Source organism: Antechinus flavipes, chromosome 4 (assembly GCF_016432865.1).
Source record: "Antechinus flavipes isolate AdamAnt ecotype Samford, QLD, Australia chromosome 4, AdamAnt_v2, whole genome shotgun sequence".
NCBI classification, from domain to species: Eukaryota; Metazoa; Chordata; class Mammalia; order Dasyuromorphia; family Dasyuridae; genus Antechinus; species Antechinus flavipes.
Window position 1 is genome coordinate 101,981,728 of NC_067401.1, and position 22,210 is coordinate 102,003,937.

Consider the following 22,210-nt stretch of genomic DNA (forward strand, 5'->3'; position numbering starts at 1 on the left):
TAATCCTGATTGCTTTTCTGTTGGTTGATGACATCAGAGTTCTGAATTTCTAAAGTCTCTCTGGGTGTAACCTCAGCTGCTATCATGCCCCACCTGTCCTTTGATTGATACTTTGGAGCTGGGCCCTGCCTCTCATTCCTCTGGGTCAATATACATTTAGAGGCCCAGTGAAAGCCTCGGTTACATTTTGGACATGGGGTTTTGGGTTTTCTCTCACCCTGTCTTCTCACTCTATCTCCATATCTACAATGAGCTCTCAAATGTCCAATTTTTCCGCAATGAAAACATCGACGAGTTTCTCTAGAATTCCTCTGCCAAGAAGGACCTTGTCTTTCCATGTTCATCATAGTCTGGGCATAATAAGTATTTATGTCCACTGTGGCACAGCATCTTATGATCTCTTCTAAAGGAGCATTTTTGTCTAGCCCCCATATAATTCTCTTGCAAATCTCATTGGCATTTTCCTTAGCCAAATGTCTAGTCATTATTTCTGCTGCTGCATTATTTCCAATGGTTCTTATTACAGCTGTTTGTAAACATCCCACAAAATCTGCAAAAGGTTCATTGGGACCTTGCTCTATTTTTGTGAAAGCATTATTTCCATCTTTCTGTCCAGGGAGAGAATTCCAAGCTTTTATTGCAGCCTTAGAAATATGCTCATAGACTGTTATGGGATAATAAATCTGTTCTGAACTCTCTGCATACTGACCTTCACCAGCTAGTTGGTCAAAAGCAACTTGTACAATAGCTCCTGTTTGCCTATTGCGTTGGGCTTGAATCATGAAACTCTGAAAAGATGATGTATTTCTTTGTTGCACTCACCCTAATTTCTGGGTTGAAGTTTTTTCCACTGGATCAGGATCAGAGGCTTTTCCACTTGAATCAGGATCGGAGCTTTTCCACTGAAATCCACTGAGGGGTCTGTTTGTCCCACGTTCAGGGCGCCAAAATGTGGTGATCTTTTTCTTCTCAAAAACGCAGCCAGGTGATAAAAGTTCAGATCTTTTATTATCCCAATATAGCCCGGTTAGCTTAGAGGCCTATCTCTCTGCTTGGTTCCAAGAGCTCTCTCCAAATGTCTTTAAATCCAAAGGTCTGGTCCTTCAGCCTCTGCCTCTACTTTCTTCAGCCTCCAGCCAGCTCCAGTCTTCATGTCATTCCGGTGAAATCTCAACTTGTAGCGTCTTCCTCTCTCTAAAACTCTCCGACTGGCCCATTGGCCTATTTATGCTCCTTCCAGAGAGAGGGATTATGGGTAGTTCTACTTAGTACCTTGTTTCAGGTTCTGCCCAAAACATCTTCTTGTAAGATTAGATCAACTCTAACTACTTAGCAGTTAGTAAGGATTCCAGGTATTGAGTGACAGAATTAAGTACTAATTTATAGTACTTTTATTTATATTTTACAAATTTGTAGACAAAAATTCAACGTACATTTTACTACTGAACATTTAATAAGCCACATTCTCTTTTTTATCAAATTATTGCTATCATTCTATTCCCAAGCCTTAAATATGCTTAATTTGGGGAATATATGCCAAATTCTTATTTATAAGTTATGAACACGGAATAGAAAAATTAAATTGAGGGATAACTTTCTCTAGTTGTTTTTCTTTTGTTAATAATGACATTATCAATTTATTCTTCTAAACATTCAATATTCTAGAATATAAGCTTCTATTACTCAAGGTGACGGGAAAGAAAGATGATTGTATTTTACAGAAGTAAGAACCGATCTGTCTTCAACTAATTTAACTTATGACCTTTTCAGCTGTTGGATCAAGTTGTTTGAGCAGGCAGCTGGCCAGGGAACCACAAAGTATGGATATGGTAACAACTCCCTATCCAATATCTAGCTGTTAAACCATCTGTTAGACAAAGATTGTTTGATGACATTAATCAGAATAAAAAGTTCTTTAATTAGTAGTTTAACCTTTTTGATTAAATTAAATTTAGATAAAAAAGGAAAATTAAGATCATCTTGGGCATTAACCATCATTTGGGCAATTTCACATTTAGTTTATAAAGAATGAAGCTGCATTAGATCTAAGGTGGATACCATACTAAAAATGTAGTTTTTGAGAGCGGGATGTATTTATAGGTTTTGGTTTAGGTTATTTTTTAAAAATTTAATTAATTTATTTATTTTTGCTGAGGCAATTGGGGTTAAGTGACTTGCCTAGGTTACAAAGCTAGGAAGTGTTAAGTGTGTGAGACCACATTTGAACTCAGGTCCTCCTGACTTTAGGGCTGGTGTTCTATCCACTGCACCACTAAGCTGTCTCTAGGTTATTCTTTTACTAAATAGAATTACATTTAATTTGAATATCCATCTCAAATATAATGAAAACCTACTTAAATATTTCTTAATTTGAACTATTAAGTGAAAAAGTTTGAAACACTTTCAATTTTGCCACCAATCCTATATAAACTAGGCCTACCTTTGCTTAAATAATAAAAAAAAAAATGAATAACTCACAAAAAGTCTGTATGGGTTTTTACATCTGTGGATATTTCATCCTTAAAAGCATATGCCAAACACCTCAGATTGTCTTTAGAATGTACTACAACAGAATTTTAGAGTGGGAAGAAGTCTAGACTAATTTCTCATTTTAGAAATAAGGAAATGCAGAAACAGGATAAGAATCCAAGTTTTCCTGATTCACAAGCTGGTGTTTTAAAAAATATTAAAAACCAAAGTCAAAAACTATGATAATCAAACATTAAATTATATCTATAGGATGAACAGAAATTTCTCAGAGTGGGAAAAAAAAAAAGAAAAAGAATGCAGGAACAGAAGACCAGAATTCTATAAAGGCATAAAGATTTTATTCAGTTTCCAAATACAGTAACCAAAAAACAAAAACAACAATAACAAACTCAAACTATTTAGTCATAAACTTTTAAACATTTTCAATACAACAAAGATCAAAAAGCTCCAAACTTTTACAATACAATTCGCTGAAAACATTTAATATTTCTGAAAAGAAATCACATCTGCCCCTGGACATAATGTTCATAATTTGCTTTCAAAACAAATTCAAAATAAGGATTATTCTTTAAGCTTCCAAGTTCTTCTGCTTGTAATAAGTCTTTCACTTCTGGTAAATATTCACTAAGCTGAACACCTGTAAACATAAAAATATATTAATAATTCTATAAAACTGTCTACACAAGAAATCTGATTGAATACAGAAACACCTATGTTTCAATTTGAAATTATATCACTTTTAAATGTGAGAAATGTCTCATTCTAATTTTGTTTCATTTTAAAAAGCACACTAGCAATTCTAACAATGTTTTTAAACAAAAATTTTATGGCACTGAATTAGTTTTCTTGTATTAGTTTAAATATTCACCATTAAAGTTCTACTCCCAATGCTTCCACGGATGAAGTGGAATCATAGAGTTCTTGAAGTCGATATCAGTGGAGGGCAAGCTTTCAGGTGTGAAAAACTTTGTCTATGCATCCAGAAGTGGACTTCAATTAAATAATGGCACATCTTCACCCAAGACCAACCTCATTAACTATGCAATGATTCATCACCATAAAAGTGAACAATAGGTGTTGAATTATTTGGTCATGGTAATTTAAGAAGAATGAAAAGGAATGAGGGAGATTTATGAGACACACTGGGTAGAAATTACACCAATAGAGACAAAATGAGAAAACTCTTTAAAAAGTTGAAGTAAAAATTACATATAAAATCCATGCTATGGTTCCAAAATATTTATTTTTTACTATCATAATTATTTTACACTTTCATTTAACACAAACCTGTTACAATTAAGAATTATTTTTAAAAGTATTTTTTTAAAAACTGCTGAATTTTTTAGTTTATTATGGCAAGGTGATATTTGTTATTTCAAAATTTGGAGCATATTTACATAAGGCATTACAATTTTAACCTCCCCACCTCCCCCCCGAGATTTAAGGAATCATTTTATGTATCATTTATGAAAAAAAAAAACCAACAACAAATAGCTGAACTGTTTATCTAAGCCCTAATGAGAGTATAAAAATGACAAAGGTCCAAGTAAAAAAATTTTAAATAGATTTTATTAATGATGGTAATACAAAAATGTGTATGTGGGGACAAATCCATTTTCATAAAGAATTTCAAAAATAAATATATGCACTTTCTTTACTTACTAAATAAGATATATTAGCCAAGTTCAGGAAAAAAAAAACTGAAAAAATTAAGTCACTTAAGATACCAGATTATGAGCTTCTCAAAATCAGAAACTATTATTATATTATATGCACAATGTATAATAATACACATATTATTATATATTATGCTTAAGGTCTTTATATGCAGTAAATGTTTTGGCTTGATTAATATTAAGAAAATAAATTTTAAACAATTCAATAAATCAAAACTTCAATAAAGATAGAATCCTTAATTTCCTATGAATAAAATCATGCTAATCTTATTTGTGAAGTTATATTAATTTGTAAAACAGTAGATATATAACATAATGATGGACTTTCTTATTAAAAATATATGTTAACCCTAACATAAGGTCATTATCATAGATTAAGAACTCAGAGGTCATTAGTCCAAACCCCTCATAAGCAGGTTACATGGGGTCCTTAAGTACCTAAGTAAAAAGGAGACAAATCAATTCATGATACACTTACATCTAAAGATAATAAATGTCACTCAAGTATCTAGGCCATAGCCATGAGGATGACAGTGTGAAGCAAAAAGAAGAAAAGACTTGAGAATTCAAGACTGAATTCTGATTGTGGCTCTTGTTACCCACTGCGATATTTGTCAAATAACTTGTACTCCCCAGATCTTGGACTTCTAAGAGTGAGAAGTTTGAACCTAAAGACTTCCAAGATCCCTTTCATTTCTAAATAGATGATTCCATGATTTTAGCTCATTCATATAATAAAAGTACAAGATTTGTAATGTGATCTTCCCATACTGCCAAATCTTAAAATCTATGTTTTATAAAGTAGGTTCATTCTAGTCTTCCATCTGTGAGAGTATTACACTTGGGGCTCCAGAACACTGAACAGCCAAACCAATGTGACAACTTAAATGAACATGGAGCACCAACTCTTTTGCAGATACTAACAGAATAGCATTATGGAGTTTAGCCCAAGTATTTCCTGACTGTTCTAATAAAAAGACAAATGTGGAAAGTTAACTTCTGAAACAAATTGAAAAAGAACCCATTCAATTCTAGCCTCCCCACCACTATTTGTACATAGAAGGCCTATCATTTATCTTGCTCTTGATAAATGTCACATACCCCTATATCTTAGTAGATAATTTTTATATGCTTTGGAAACTATCCTCCTTCTGTTTAAGTAATTCTCTGACTTTGAGATTTTATACTGTATAAGCTACAGTCTAACTACTTTAATAAGGAATTAAACTTATTTCTCAGTATAGCTGCTAAAAGAACTGTTTAAAAGAAATGATGGTGAAATTCTAATTCCTAATTCAACATTTATTCATTCATTCAACAAATATTTTTTAAGCAATGAAAATGTGCAGAGCACAGTGGGGGAAATGCAAAGGAAAATAAGACCATTTCTGCCCTTAAAGAACTTAGAACTTATAACAAATCACTTACCGTCTTTTAAAAGTTTTTCTAAGATTTTCACAAATATACTATCTTTAGACACTTCAATTGGATCATCTTTACCATCTGAACTGGACCAACTACAAAAGAAAAAAAATACAAATTAAAATCTTACAGATAACTAACAATATGGTATCTTAGGGATAGAGCAAAGACATAGAAGATTATGTATTTAAGACTAATTAAAGATTTTGGAATGTAAGAGATGTATACACTTAAATTTTCCTTAATATATTCTGAACTTAACAGACATCTAATTAGAGATGGACATGCTGCACAAATAATTAATCAATAAATGGTTTAAAAAATATCACTTAAGTAACTTTTCCAAGGAAATGCTGAATCCAATACCAAAATGAGTTTTGCAACCTAAAGCAAGATTTCCCAAAGAAAAGACAACAGCCATAATGCATTAACACAAATTAAAAAAAAAAAAAAAAACCACAAGTAAAATAGGTACTGTTCCTTGAACCTAAATAGGTTACACATATGAATATGGGAAAACTTTTGTTGTTTGAAGCACTTAGACATAAACCACAGGCCAATAAATCTACATGATCAGCTGCAATCCTATAATTCATTAACATAGTACATCATCAATTAAAACAATAATTTAAGGGGGGAAAATAAGCAGCCAAGATGAATAACTCTGCATGAGTAAGGTGGGGCATAGAAATCAAGTGAGAAGACTTGCTGGATGCTTTTGAGGATGGCTTCTGAGACTAAATTAACAACAATTTTAACTATCTGGGAGTGTTCAGAAGAGGGAGGAGGTTACTAAGTAAAAATAGCTCTATTCCCTCCAATAAGGAAAATGGTGAGCAGGAGAAAAGTTTTTAGCAGTCACGCTAGAACATCTTTAAAATTCTTCTGAGAAAGAGACCCATGCCCACAACAGACTGTCTTTCTCACATGGTCAGTTTTAAAGGAATCATTCCCATAGATGGAAACGAAGAATACCTAGAAAGAAGGCAAATACAAAGGAGAAGCTTGAAAATTTGGACATTACATCCTCAAATTTAAGAATTTTTAATCAAAATGAAATTAATAACTCTGCCTTAGCTTTGTAAAATGGAAAAAAAAAATCAATTTCTATATTCTCCTTCTGGACCAGTTAATATAGAAAAATTGCTTGGTATTCTGGATTTCTATAAATTTTAAATTTCCATTTTTGAAATGTTCCATTTTTGCCCTTAAAAACAAATGAAGGATTACATTGCTCTATTCCAAAATCAGGTCTTAAAATAAAGTCCTTACAGGCTTGTTTTTTGTTTTGTTTTTTAAAATGGCTAAGGAACGTTCAACTACAAATAACATGAGAAAAAATATATCAATGAAGTCTAAAGAATGATCCAAATGGAGAAAATACATTGTACTCAAAGGTCTTACTTGTCTCTTTGAAGAGCTTTGCAAAGGATTTCAAGTTTGAGATCATTTATGTTTGCATCTTCCTCCTTGATACAGGGATAAAAAAAAATTATTAAATCCTGATTTTAAAAGAATTATAAAAATCACTTATTTTTCTCTAAAATTTTGCACCACATTCAGATTCAAGGAATGCCACTTCACAATTATGTACTCTTATTTTATTTTGGTTACTTGGTGATAAGAGATAATTATACTTCTTGTTCAATGGTGGAACATAATTACAGTGGAGTCCCACTGCTATGCCCAGGTAGGGGCTTATGTTAACTTCAAAGAAGAAAAAAATGACAGTCACATGTGACGAGGGTACAAAGATTATATAAGCCCTAATATTAATTTGATTTTTGAATAAAGAAAAACCATTTATCATAAATCCAAAGACACCATTTTACTTTTCTTCGTTTTATGATGAATTATTTCTTTAGTTTTTATCTTTAAAAATACATATTCACAGGGGCAGCTAGGTGGAGCAGTGGATAGAGTACCAACCCTGAAGTCAGGAGAACCTGAGTTCAAATCTGGTCTCAGACACTTAACACTTCCTAGCTGTGTAACCCTGGGCAAGTCACTTAACCCCAATTGCCTCAGCTAAAAAAACAAAAAACAAAACAAAACAAAAATATATATTCACAGTGTAAATTGTTTTATATTAAAATTTTGCATCTTCTCTCCTTAAAACATAATCAATCCCTGGAAGGAATAACAATAACATGATCACTAAGAGAATCTTATATGAACTGATTTACTAGTATATGATATGACAACATGAGAACAGCAGAAATCTCACGAAGCAAGAAGTTTAACCTAAAATTGGATCTTAAAAAAGTCATATATAACTAGTGATTAAAATCTGTTTAATCTACTTCATATGCTCAGAGACAAATTTCAGAAAAATTAAATATAATTAAGAATTACTACCAAAAACTTCAGAAAAAAAGCTAAGGTCCAATTTCCATGGGGAACAACTGAAAAAGACTAATTGCTAAAACTGATAAAAACAAAGTTCTTATTTGACTAATGAGGTATAAAACTAAAGAAATAATCCATGTTAACTTAAATAAATAAAAACCAATAGCCAATAGTCTTTTGAGTCCCTACCACTTTCAAATAATGAATATACTGGTTACTTAGCTTACAGAGAGTTAATAAAAAAAAATAAATAGATTATTATTATATCATCCAAAAAATCTTAGAACAATCATTCAGGAGCTTCTGAATTTATTTATTTGCAACGTAACTGAAAGAAATCACTTAATTTTTCTCCAAAGGAAGCTGAAGGCTGGCTTCACCATTACTGAAGGTATTTAACAAAGCTGAAGTGACTACATAGTTCTATCCATACCTCAAATTCACTAGGTCCAAAACAGAACTCTTTCCTTTGCTCCTTAAACCCACTCCACTTCCAAACTTCCCCACTATTGTCAAGGATATCATTAGATTTCTAATCACCCAAGTTTGCAACCTCAATATTATTTTTGACTCCTCACTTTCATTTACCTGTTTATCCAGGTAAATCGACAAATCTTTTCATTTCTTCTCTCCATTCATATAGCTATTTGCTTCAGATCAAGCCTTCATCACTTTTCAGTTTGTCTACTGCAACAGCTTCCAATTTGTTCTCCCTTCCTTACCCTCTTTTTTCTCCAATGCATATAACATAAAGTCAACTAGGTGACTATTCTAATATTTAAGTCTGGATCAGACCACCCTCCTGCTCAAATACCACCAGTGGCTCCCTACTGTCCCTAAGATTAAATACTCTTCTGACATTAAAATTTTTTCACTGATCTATTCCTATACTTCCAATCTTATCTTTTATTCCTATCTCCACCATACTGACTTCCTGTGCTGGACATATATATATGAACCTTTCTCTCCATGACTTTGTGATGGCTGTTTCCTGCGTCTAAATGTGTTCCCTCCTTACTAGTACTTCTAGGATCCCTGATTTCCTACAAGACAGTTCAAAAGCTACCGTCTACAGAAAGCTCTTCAGTGTATTTTTTTTTCTGCTCACACATATCTTCCCCTCAAAACTATTTTGTATATCTTCTGTATGTAACAAACAATTATACATAGTTTCTCCCATTAGCCTGTAAAGTCCTTAAGGGCATAGACTGTTTTATACTTGTCTTTGTACTCTAAGAACTTAGCAAAGTGATTGGCATTTAGTAATCATTTAATAAATGCTTATTTATTAACCGATTCATACATGTCTAACAATGGCTGTGGTTGCAAACCAAAAATGACCACCAAATGGCCTACCAAGAAAAACATCATTTTTTTACTTCCACATTTACTCTTACAACCTCACCTATATAGGATCCCAAATGCTTTCTAGTATTGTGATCTTTGAATAACTAATTCTTCTAGCTGAAAAGATGGCTTTTTGGTAACATTTTAAAAGTATGTTGAAAAAGACTAACTTGTCACCAACACATTCAGCTCTGAGTGAGTCACTGAGCCTTTCTGCCACTTAATTTAAGATAAAGGGTGAAACTAGGTCATATTTAAAGTTTCTCTCAGCTATGAGAGTTCATGTTCTATGATCTGCACCTGCACCTTCAAAAGTTCATTTATACACGATTTTCTGAAACATTATTTAAAATATTAGAGTACATTATAAAATGGAAAAAAATTTCCAAATTAGTTTCCAAAGTTTTGGGATTGGAGTTGAGTCAATAGAAATAGGCTTTCAACTATTTTTACTCTTGCTTATTCCTTATCTTCTAACCTCCAATCCCTGACTTCTTTATCCTACCACCAATCATAGCTTGTCAAACCTCAAATTTGGATTACTCAATACAAAATACTTCCTCTACTCCTAACACACATGCTACTAACTGAAGCTAAAAGAAACCTAAACTGCTAACTGGATCCTTATTGTTTATATAGAAATTGCATCAGTTAATATGTGTCTCTAGGTTTCTTTGAAACCATTCTCTTTATTTCTTGGAGCACAAACATATCCTAAAACATTTATATATCATAATTTCTTCAGCTATTTCCCATTAATGGACATCTCCCTTAAATTCCTATTCTTTGGCATCTCAAAAAGAACTAAGTATTTTTGCAGAGTCAAGATGATTTTGTTGAAGACTAACTCCTCACTTAATCTACTCTACCTGTAATTTTCCTTTTTCCCTTCTTCTTGCTTCCTATTGAGTAAAATGTATTTCTGTATCCGACTGCATTTTTTCCTCCTTTGACTAGTTCAGATAAGAATAAAATACATGTATCTGCTATTTCTCCAAACCTTTTCTGTATTCATAGATGTCTACTTGCACATCCTGATTATATGAAACCATTTTTACTGGCCTTCTTTTCCTTTCCCCTTCCCTAAGTGCATTTCTCTTTCTTTCTCTTTCCATTCTTATCATCTCCACTCAGAGAGTGGAGAGATCACCAATATTTCCCTATCTACTGACTTTTCTCTTGAAACCTACAAGATGCTTAAACCTCATATTCACTACTCCAACCAGTTTGTCTTCTATACTTATCTTTCCCCTTTCAGCTAAACTCACTGAAAAAGCCATTGGTATTTCCACCTTCTCTCCTTTCACACTTCTTTTGATTTTGATTTTCTCCATCACCAGAATTTCTCCTAGTATCTCTTGTTGTCCCTCATAAGAGAGCCATTTCCATATCGTAACTATTTTTTAAAAAGAAAAAAGTCTATCAATCAACATACTGCACGCATGCATGTACACACACACAGTGGACTCCCTGGCTTTACAAAGAAGTGAGATGAAGGCTCTCCTGAGGGCCTCTGTCCCATCTTTTCTAAACCTTCTGCAATTTGGATCTCAATCTTACCATTCAACTTATACTCTCCAATATTATCAATTATCTTTTAATTGCCAAATTTAAGTTTTAGGAGGGGGTAGGGGAGAAAAGAGAGACAATACTCATCTTTTGTGACCTCTATGCAATGTTTGACATGTCTGATCACCCTCTCTTCCAGGATATTGTTGTCTCCTTGGGTTTTCATAATTAGCTCTCTCCTGGTTTTCCTCTTATTTATCTCACTGTTCATTTTCAAAATCTTCCATTTTCTTTCTATTGCTTGGTAGCCTTGAATCCCAATTCTAATTAACACCTGTATGGAGATAACTCCCAGATCTATATATAATAGATATATAATCCCGCCCTATTCTTTCTCTTCAGCTCCAGTTCTTCAGTAATCATCTGTTGGACAGTTCTAACTTGTTGTTCCACAGTATCTTAAGTTCTACATATTCAAAAGATAACTTTTTTCCTTCCAATGCCCTCTTTTCTTCAAACTTTCTGAAGTTAGCCAAGGGCACTGCCTTTTTCCTTCCAGTCATGTAGGTTTGCAACCTTAGAAGCATTCTGGACTCCTGTCTCACATTCAACCCTCATAGCCAAACACTTGCCAAATCTTGTCACTAATGTTCAACACATCTCTCCATTCTATCTCCTTCTCTACCTGAATACAGGCTCTCATTTTCTCTTTCCTGACTTCTTATAATCACTGAGTACGTGATGTTTTTGCTTCAAGCTTTCCCCCTATGCCACCTTCTACATGGTTTACTACACACAGGAGCTTTCAATAAACTCAAAGATCAAGAATAAACTCTATCTGGCACATAAGGTCACCACAGTCTACCCCTTCTTAGTTTTCTATTCTTTTTACACATTACTCCTTTCTACACATCCTCCTATCCAGGCAAATGACCTAACTGCTGCTCTTCACACACAAGCCCCATCTGGATCTCTAGGTAATTGTACTGGCCATATCCCATGCTGAGAATGCATTCCCTCCTCAAATCTCCTTTTTTGGAATCCCCGATTTCTTTCAAATATCAGTTCTAATATCACCTTTTGAAGGAGAAATTTTCTGGGTCCCTCAAGCTATTAATATCACCACAACTCAAGGTTATTTTATATATGTTTTCTATAAACTTATATTAGTGAGTATTGTCTTTCCTAATAAAAAGAATCCAAGTTCCTGGAAGAGGGGGGCTGTTTTATGTTTTTGTTTCTGTGTCCCCAAAGCCTAACATGCAATAAGCACATAATAAATGAATGTTGGTTGAGCAAATGATCAAGAAAATGAAGAGTTACGCTTAGCAAGATGTTAGGACATTTCTTTCTTAGAAACAACACAAAACAAACCTTGGTGAAAATACAGAGAAATTTTGAAATGAATGACAGGGGAATTGAAGAAATGTACATAGACTACCATGAGTATTTAGCAGATATTCTTAGGGTCTATTGAAATAGGAGAATTTTAGAGAATGGGGCATGTACCAAAGTTTAAGTTCTAGACTTAGTGCACCTGATATCAAGTAGATGTTTCAAATTCAAGGATTTTTTTTAGAATATAGGGATAAAAAAAGAAATCTATGTAGGATAAAATAAGCACAGGAATTGGTTCTAACGAACAATTTTCCTGAAGGGTTAGTACTAAATACTATTTTTTTAAACCTATGATTTATCATAGGCGTTAACATTCTAAAGAATCACCATTTAAATATTCCAATTTAATTGGCTAATTATTAAGTTCTCTTTTTCCCCTTTACATTTGTTCCCTTCTTCATTAAGTTAAGAAGTATGACACCTGACACTGGTAAGAGATTTTAAAGGGATATTCATTTAAAAGGATCTTCTCAACTGATTTTCCTCAATTTACCTCATCAATGTATTCTAGCAAATCTAGTGCTTTCTTGAAGTCATATTCGTTGGCTCTTCTGTTTTCCTCACATATGTACAGCTATGGTTTAAAAAAAAAAAGAGAGAGGTTGAGGATTATTTTTTTCTTCTCAACAGTATATTATCTTCCCAAATAAATGTAAAGATAGTTTTCAACACTCATTTTTGATAAGACTTTGTGTTCCATATTTTTCACCCTCCTTTCCCTCCTTATCTTCCCAAGACAGCAAGCAATCTGATATGTTACATATGTGCAATCTTTTTAAACATATTTCTATATATTTTATTTTATGCAAGAAAAATCAGATCAAAAAGGAGAAAATCACAAGAAAGAAAAAGCAAGCAAACAAAAAAGGTGAAAGTACTATCCTTTAATCCATATTCAGTCTTCACAGTTCTCTCTCTGGATTCAGATGGCATTTTCCAGAGGATTATTTTTAATAAGATTTAATAAGAGGGGGCAGCGAGTAAGTGTAATAGATAGAGCATCAGCTCCAAAGTCAGGAGAACCTGAGTTCAAATATGACCTCAGATACTTAACACTTCCTGGCTGTGTGACCCTGGGCAAGTCACTTAACCCCAATTACCTCAGCCAAAAAAAAAAAAAAAAAAAAGATAAAAGCACTTCTTATTATCCCCAGAGCTTAGCATAGTTTTTTGATAGAGTAGATACTTAATAAATATTTACTAAACTGAATTAATTGCTTTTAAGAATTAGAAAGCTCCACAAAAGGTCATTTAATCAAACTTCTTCATTTTACAGTTGAAAAATCCAGAGAAGTTAAATGATTTGTTCAACATGATTCAGGTGGAATGTTACAAAACTGACTGGAGTCTCTGACTCCAAATCCAGGATTGTTCTTACTATATCACAGCACTTCTCCACAGGGGCTTCTGAGATAAGTGGTACAAAGAAATGGCTGTAAAACTGTATAAAATACATACATTGATCAGTTGTGGTGCAGTCAGTACTGGCATTGTATTGAGATTAAACTGTTTTTCAGCTAACAGCTGTTCAGGTAGGGTCTCCTGATGTAATAGAAAGTGTTCTTGCTCAGACATTTCTAGTATGCAAAGAAAAAAATATCAGTATAATTTCCAGATCTATTTTGTTGTAGCAAAAATTGTGAATTTTTTTTAAAAAAAAGTTAGCTTAAAGACTCTCAGTTACTATATGATCTTAAATATGGTCTAATTAATACAAAAAGTGGACAAGAACCTGGGCAAATTATTTATTATTTGTAAAAGGTTCTTAGTTTCTTCAGTTCTTTAAACCACTGTTTACATGTTATTCTTGTTTTCTGAGTAAATTTATATCCTGAGACCAGCAGAAGGCCTCATCATATTAGGGACAGAGACAAGAATAGGCCTGTGATTTTACTGGCAATGGAAGTTCCCTCTGCCAATTCCAAATGCCCAAACTTTGTAGGACCTTTGCAAAGGTCCCCTAGTCATTATGTGTAAGAGGTAGGACTTGAACTCAAGTCTTCCTGGTTCTGTGGTCAGCTCACTCCCCAATATTCTTCAAGGCCTTTGTTAATAAATTTTGGTTGAATGGAATTTAGTTTCTTCTGTCCTTCAAAATATTCAGTCCTTTTTTTACCTTCAATTTTTTCTTGTATTAAACCTTCTGAAAAATCTGAAGCTAAGGCAGCTAATTTACTCAGTCCAAGCAGGGTTTTCTTTTTTGCAAAGTAACGATTTTCCATATTTGCCAAGCCCAGAAGTGTTGTATGAGCCTAGAATAAACCAGAATATAAGAATAGATTAACAGGTAATAAATTATTACTTTGAGGAAGCTGAAATAAAGTATGATGACAATTCGAATATACAATTTCTTTTTACTTTACATAGAATCTGTTTCAGCTCTGGAAGTAAACTTAGGAACCAGAAAGTCCAACTTCTTCAATTCATAGATGCAGAAACCTACATAATAAAAATATTCAACTACTTGTCCAGGACAAAGACAATCACTTTCTGAGGCAGGATGTGAATTTAGGTCTTCCTGACTTAAAAGTTCAGTGACTTTTATCCATTTCATTTTTCTGTATCATCTGTAGCAAGTCTTATCAATGTAAACATGTCTCTCACTAATCTGTGGAAAGTGAGGATGCTTTAAGGATCTAGAATAGAGCCACGGATCCACAGAAGAGCCAAAACTAGGACCTAGACCTTAGTAGAGTATTTTACTAATCCTATCTGAATATAAACTGGGATAAAAGTCTAATAATAGTCACTATAAACCTGAGCAAAAAGGTTGTTTTCTTTAGGGTTTTGTATGACAACTACTTCTTCTCTTTGACTTTCGCAGTGCAGTTGTTAAGTTTGCCTAAGCAAGATTAGAAGCCAGTTCTCTTGAATCTCAATAGTGAATATCTGGTAACCAATACCAATAAATCAAAAAAGATGAGACACCTACAGCTTCTCTGTGAAAGAAACTCCTATGTGTTAAGAGTTATTTATACTGACATTTTTTAAAAAAGCAAAAATTGAAATTCTGTTTAAAAAAACAACAACTTTCTTTACCTTTTCAAAGTCCTGGCTATTGATTTCATGTAACCAGCAAAGGTGTTCATGGGCCTGCAAAAAATTTGTTAGCTGTCCATGCTGAGAAATTGGTTGTGATAATAGTTTGCCACGCTTTCCCTTCTCCAAATACCAACGGAAGAGGAAATCTGAAAAATTCTAATAGGAATAAGGCCAAGAACACATTAACATATTATAATAATATACAACATACAAAATGTACACTTTGATATGTTATAATGAAGTGTCACTTATTTTCAAGTCTTATTTGGTCTCCCAAATGGAAATGTTTTAAAAATCAACTTGAGCGATATATCTATATGAAACCATACAATGTGAGAGCTGGAAGTTACTTTTGCTGTGATCCTGGCCAATGTCTTCATTTGATAGAGGAGAAAACAAGGCCCTGAGCTAAGGAACTTACCTAAGGGCACAAAGTTGGCAGCAATGCCAAGGCTCTGGGATTTCTGATTTTTTGTGTGCAGTTCTCTCTTCTAGATATCCTCCTGACTAACCAAAAATTTAAAATAATGACCACAGAAAACAAACAGAAAGGAAAAATTTCCTAGAAAATGTAGATTACTTTCCATAGTCAATGAAAGGAGACCTGTGCCTTTCAAAGTGTGTCTTTCCTGTGTTGAGTAAAGTGATTTTAAAAAGTACAATTGTCTTGTTTTATACACACACACGTTGTGATGGAGAGAAAATCAAAAACCAGCAAAACCAGGGTTTGAGTCCCAATTCTTTGTCACCCTTTGTCACCTTCACTATGAAGTGAGCCTATTGCACATGGTGTCCTTGTCAAGGCAATTTCATCACCCAAGGGTTCCTGAGACCAGTGAAATCTATTACTTTATCTATCTCTATGTCTGTATATCTGTATGGTATGTATGCATAAAACCCACAAGTTCATAGATCCAGAATGGAAGGATTCAGAAACTATTTAGTATTAATCCCTTATTTTACAGAAGAGGAGACGGGAGACTAAGCAGGGTAAACAGTTTGCAGAAAGTAGGTTCTTCAAAAGAAGCCAGCTCCACTATTACAGAGGAGAGCTCTTACCACTGTCAAATGTTTATTCATTTACTTGCTATCCAGGGGAGGGATGAAGGGAAAGGAGGGAGAAAAATTTGGAACACAAGATTTTGTAAGGGTGATTACTGAAAACTATCTGCACATATTTTGAAAATAAAAAGCTATTATTTAAAAAAATATATCCATTTGTATTAACTTAAAAGGCTATCTGCGATTTCAGCCATTGAGTCAATATATTCAAGCAAAAATCATGATCTCCTTTCCCTAAAAACCAACATTCTCCTACTTTTGCTAAGGGAATAACCATCCTTCTAGTAACTTAACTTTGTATCCATGAGAACCATCTTCCAATTTTTCTCTTTCCATATTTAAAAAATTGCCAATTTTTGGCAATTTTACCACAAAATACCCAGCATCTGTTCCCCTTTTAACAAAGATATCACCAGAAGTCAAACCTTCATTACCTATTGATAGTTCTACTGCTACAACCTCCTTTCTTTTTCTTCTCTAATTCAAACTTCACAGCTTCCAAAAAATTTTCTTAAGTCACATAAGTCACACCTTGCTCAAGAACCTTTAGTTGCTCCCTATTGCTCCCAAGATAAAAATACAGTCTCATGGCATTTAAAGAAAGTCCATCACTTCAAAATACTTTGCCAGGTTTATTTCAGGTATCCCATCACTGTCTAGATTCCAGGCAAAGTGCCCTACCTATGTATTCTTTCTAAATGCACAAATTTATCCTCCCGATTGTGCCCTTGTCCCTCATTCCTAAAAAGCACTTCCTCCTCACTTTTATGTCTCAGAGTACACTGATACAGTCCAACCCAATCCAAACCAACAAATATTTGTTCAGCACCTTCTATCCATAAGACAAAGCTTTTTAAACTGTGGGTCATCACCCAATTTGGGAGTCTTATAATAATGTGAGAGTTGCAAAATTATGATTTATTATCAGTAAATGTTTGATTGATATACCTATTTTATATACTTATATACCTGGGGTCGCATAAAAATTTCTTAGGCAAAAAAGGCTGTAAGTAGTAAACATTTAAGAAGCCCTAGAATAAGACATCAGCTCAGCACTGGAGAAACAAGAGGAAAACATTCTCTTTATTCAAAGAGATTTCATTTCAACAAAAGGTAACATATCAATATGCTTACTTCAAAATTCAACTATCCCACTACTTTTTCCAGGAAGCTTTCCCTTTATTCCCTTTTTATTTTTTGCTGAGGCAATTGAGGTTAAGTGACTTGCCCAGAGTTATACAGCTAGGAAGTGTTAAGTGTCTGAGACCAAATTTGAACTCAGGTCCTCCTGACTTAAAGGCTGGTGCTCTATCCACTGTGCCACCTCGCTGCCCCTATTCCTCTATTTGTAAATGTTTTCTTCCCTATCTTATCTTAGTGTATGTGCTATATCTCTATAAGCAGTTAGATGGCAAGGGCGCAAAATTTGAAACTGGAAGGCCTGAATTCAAATCCTGTCTCAGACATCAGTTGTGCGACCCTGGGCAAGTCCCTTAAATGCTGCATATCTCAATTTCCTAACTTGCAAAATTGAAATAATAATGATACATACCTCCCAAGTTATTGAGGACAAATAAGATATCTGTAAAACACTTTGCAAATCCTAAAGTACTATATAAATGCTAGCTATTCTTGTTGTTGTTGTTGTTGTTATTGCCTTCCTCCCCCCAAAAAAAACACTGTGAGGGAAGGGACTACTTCTTATTTTGTTTTTACATCCTCAGAGGCTAGCAAAGTCTCCTGCAATAAGCTCCTAATACATGACTCATTTATTTAGGATAGCTGTATTTTCAAGTTGTTTTTGTAAACTTTTGGGGAGGAAAAAGAAAGAGTTCTCCTTTATCTTTCAGTTACATCTCATGAAGAAATGTTTTTTCTATTTCTGGTGGGAATTAAAAAAAAAAAAAGGAAACAAAAAAAGGTCTCTACCTCTCTGCTATATCCAAAATTAGGCTAAATATCCCAAAAACCTCAACAGATTTCAGTTATAGTTCCATTACAATTATATGACCCATTTGATATATTTGATAATTCAAGTCTCTATTAGCAAAAAGATCATTTACAGCAATACAACTAGCTACAGAGCTATCCAAGCTGTCAGAGCCATAAAAACCCAGCAGCGTCCTGGAAAAAAAAAAAGAACATTAGAGTCACCAGACCTGACTAGACCTCCTGGCCCTGTGACTATGGGTAAGATACTTAGTCTCTTAGCCTTGGTTTTTTTGCCCATAAAAGGGCATCTGTACTATAGAGTAAAAAAGTACATCTGTACTATAGAGCTCAACAACATCATTGGCAGGAAAGCATTTTGTCGATCATATACCACAATGAAAACCAATTTATTCTTCGGATCATATATCAGTTTTTTGAGAGGAAGACAGGAAAGAAAACAAGCATTTGCATTATTTATACAGAGCTCACTCTATGGCAAGCACTCTTCTAAGGAGTTTACAAATATCTCATTTGATCCTCACAACTCTGGAAGATAGGTGGCATTATTATTATCCTCATTTTACAGATAGGGAAACTGAGGCAGAGTGTGGTTAAGTGAATAATCTGAGGCTGAAATTGAATTTTCTGACTTCAGACTCTGTGCTCTGTCCACTATATCACCAGTTGTCTGGTGCAATAGAAAAAGAACTTACATTGGAAAGATCATTTGAAGTCAAAAGACCTAGGTTCAAATTCTGGCTTTTTCATTTACTGAATGACCTTGAGCATATCACTGAGTTTCTCTAGGTCTCACTTTCCTCCACCATAATAAGAAAGAGGAAAATTCCATCTAACAATTAACCAATGATATTTTAAGTATCAAATTCATGGAGTTCCAATGAGATAATATAGATCATGTCTAAAATATCACACAAGTGTAAACTACTATTATTCTTCTCCTCTTTTAGGAGTAAAGAAGGCAAACACTAAATACAGATGCTGAGGGTTCTGAAAGCAGGGTATACATTTTTATTATTATCTTTCTTATAGAAGGTATAATTTGGTAAACAAATTAAAAGACAATTGGAAAAATAGTATGGTTTCAAAATGAGCAGGGAGACCTCATTAGGTAGAGGGAAAAAGATTAAAAGCTATTCCCTTTTTTTTAAATGAACTACCAAACTTTGAGTTTGGTACCAAAGATTAAGATAAGGAATATGAATATTGTTATATAACTAGGAACTTTAGGTTCTATGAACCAGTTAAATAGAAGTAGGAGTTACAACAGGAAGTCTTTAAAAACATGGTCATATCTGAGGCAAGCAGGATCCAAATTTTCCCTTTTAATATCCTCTTATGCATATATAGCTTCTTATATAAGAAGCACAATTACTTTTGCTATAGCGATTTCTTGTCCAAACAATTATTATATTTAAAACATTGAGCTTATACTGTAAAGTTCTCTGCCTAAATATTAAACTGTTACCTGATCAGCAAACTGAGTCATATAACGTTGCAATCTAGTCTGGTTATCAGTCTGCTCACACATCTGAACCAAGATATCAAAGTCACAATATTTCTCAGCTAAAGAAGCAGCCCACTGGTGCTGTCCAAGAGAAACTATAGAAAACAAGAGGAGAAGAAAACATGTATTAAAAGCAGCTATTTAAGTTAATCCAGAAACTTGTTAGGTTTTTCTCTCTATTTGGATGGAAATATTTAAGTAATTTCAGTACTTTCAGTGATTTCATTTTTGCAGAAGCCTTTTGTAAAGTAAGTCCATTTTTAATCTACTTTAAAAATAAAATGTTAATATGTTTAAATGAATTTAATTTCATGTAATGTACAAATTTATAACTCCATTTTTTATATATATTATATACATTTATAAAAAATATTCAACTTCAATTACATTTGGAAAACAGATTGGTGATTAATTTTAATTACAGAAATTATATTAAGTTACTGACAACCAAAAAAGCTTTACTAAATACGTAGCTTTCTCTTTGTACTTTCTACAAATATATATAATTACTTACGAAGAGGAGACAACATATCTGCTCTTTTCTGAATGTACTCCATTTCCAGATTGTTGTATCTTTCTTGATCACTGGGTTTGTCCACAGATTTAAGCTGAGAAACATAACTATCTAGGTAGGAGTCAATCAGTGCTACAAGCTGCTCAGTCAGGATGTTTCTCAGATTGGTATCTACTTGAGGATAAACCATCTTCAGAACAATGCCATGTTGTCGCACTATTGCAGTTCGTATGCCAGCAGGGCCACTGGTTGCTATAAAAGAAAAAAGAAAAACAAACAAAAAAACCAAACATATTGTGTCAGATACACTTCTTTTTTTTTCAATATTTTGTGTTTGTGGCAGCCCTCTTTGTAGTGGCCAGAAACTGGAAACTAAGTGGATGCCCATCAACTGGAGAATGGCTGAATAAATTGTGGTATATGAATAATATGGAATATTATTGCTCTGTAAGAAATGAACAGCAGAATGATTTCAGAAAGGCCTGGAGAGACTTACATGAACTGATGCTGAGTGAAATGAGCAGGACCAGAAGATCATTATATACTTCAACAACAATACTATATGATGATCAATTCTGATGGACGTGGCCATCTTCAGTAATGAGATGAACCAAATCAGTTCCAATAGAGCAGTAATGAACTGAACCAGCTACACCCAGCAAAAGATCTCTGGGAGATGACTATGAATCACTACATAAAATTCTCAATCCTTCTATTTATATCCACCTGCATTTTTTATTTCCTTCACAGGCTAATTGTACACTATTTCAAAGTCCGATTCTTTTTGTACAGCAAAATAACTGTTTGGACATGTATACATATATTGTATTTAACTTATACTTTAACATATTTGACATGTATTGGTCAATCTGCCATCTGGGGGAAGGGGTGGGAGGAAGGAAGGGAAAAGTTGGAACAAAAGGTTTTGCAATTGTCAATGCTGAAAAATTACTCATGCATATATCTTGTAAAATAAAAAGCTGTAACAAAAATAAATAAATGATATTTTATTTTACCAAATACACGTAAAGATACTTTTCAACATTCATTTTTGTAAAAATTTGTATTCTAAATTTCTTTCTCTCTCTCTCTTACCACCCCCACCCAAAAACAGCAAGCAATTTGACAGGTTAAATGTGGCCAATCTGAGCAGTTGTCTTGCAATACTTCTTGCTTTATTGCATTCAGGTTTTTTTTAATTTTTAGTCTTTTTCTTGGAAAGCCATTAATTCTTAAATTGTCTATGCACCCTTCCCTTGAGATCACTATATTTTATTTGTAAAAGTAGTTATCATGATTTAATACTACGGCTTTCTCTCCCTTTTTCTACAGTATGCTTCACCTGTGCATGGCTCCATTCCCAATCAATTACTCTTTCTTAGGTTTCTTTGATGAAACTTGCCACTACAGTTTCAATTTTTTCCTACAAACTAATAATTTCTGCTGTGTGGACCATAAAGTCTGTGCTCACAATTCTTATATCTCTTTCAAATATTTCAAGAACATCATGATAAGTTCCATGCTTTCTTGGGAATCTATAGGATCCTATGTCTCAGGTGCCAATTCTTTTTCCTCACAGATTTAATAAAAAATGTCTGGAATCTTTTACCCAATTTGGAGGCCATATTCCCTTTTGTTATTAATATTTTCCCTGGTTACGTGGCTCTCTTCAACAATGAGATAATTCAAACCAGTTCCACCTTCTTGATCTGATTTTTCTTGTGCAGCAAGATAACTGTATATGTATACATATATTGGATTTAATATGTATTTTAACATATTTAACGTATTGGATTATCTGCCATCTAGGGAAGGGGGTAGGGGGAAGGAGGGGAAAATTTGGAACAGAAGGTTTTGCAAGAGTCAATGTTGAAAAATTACCCATGCATATGTTTTATAAATAAAAAGCTTTATTAATTATAAATAATAGAAAATTTTAAAAAG

At 33.6% G+C, this 22,210-nt stretch overlaps 1 protein-coding gene across 1 annotated transcript in view; it reads right to left on the reverse strand.

Annotated features, from left to right (window-relative positions):
- Positions 1-2,806: 2,806 nt before the first annotated feature.
- The window catches only part of NUP133 (nucleoporin 133), a 65,291-nt gene continuing 45,887 nt past the window's right edge, over positions 2,807-22,210 (reverse strand). Inside the window, exons 18-26 of the mRNA XM_051993621.1 lie at positions 20,267-20,518; positions 19,714-19,847; positions 15,231-15,389; positions 14,308-14,443; positions 13,650-13,768; positions 12,685-12,765; positions 6,993-7,057; positions 5,595-5,683; positions 2,807-3,127 (exon numbers count right to left, since the gene is read on the reverse strand). Of these exons, the coding sequence (XP_051849581.1) occupies positions 2,991-3,127; positions 5,595-5,683; positions 6,993-7,057; positions 12,685-12,765; positions 13,650-13,768; positions 14,308-14,443; positions 15,231-15,389; positions 19,714-19,847; positions 20,267-20,518 (1,172 nt within the window). The 3' untranslated portion in view covers positions 2,807-2,990. The remainder of the gene's footprint in view (positions 3,128-5,594; positions 5,684-6,992; positions 7,058-12,684; positions 12,766-13,649; positions 13,769-14,307; positions 14,444-15,230; positions 15,390-19,713; positions 19,848-20,266; positions 20,519-22,210) is intronic.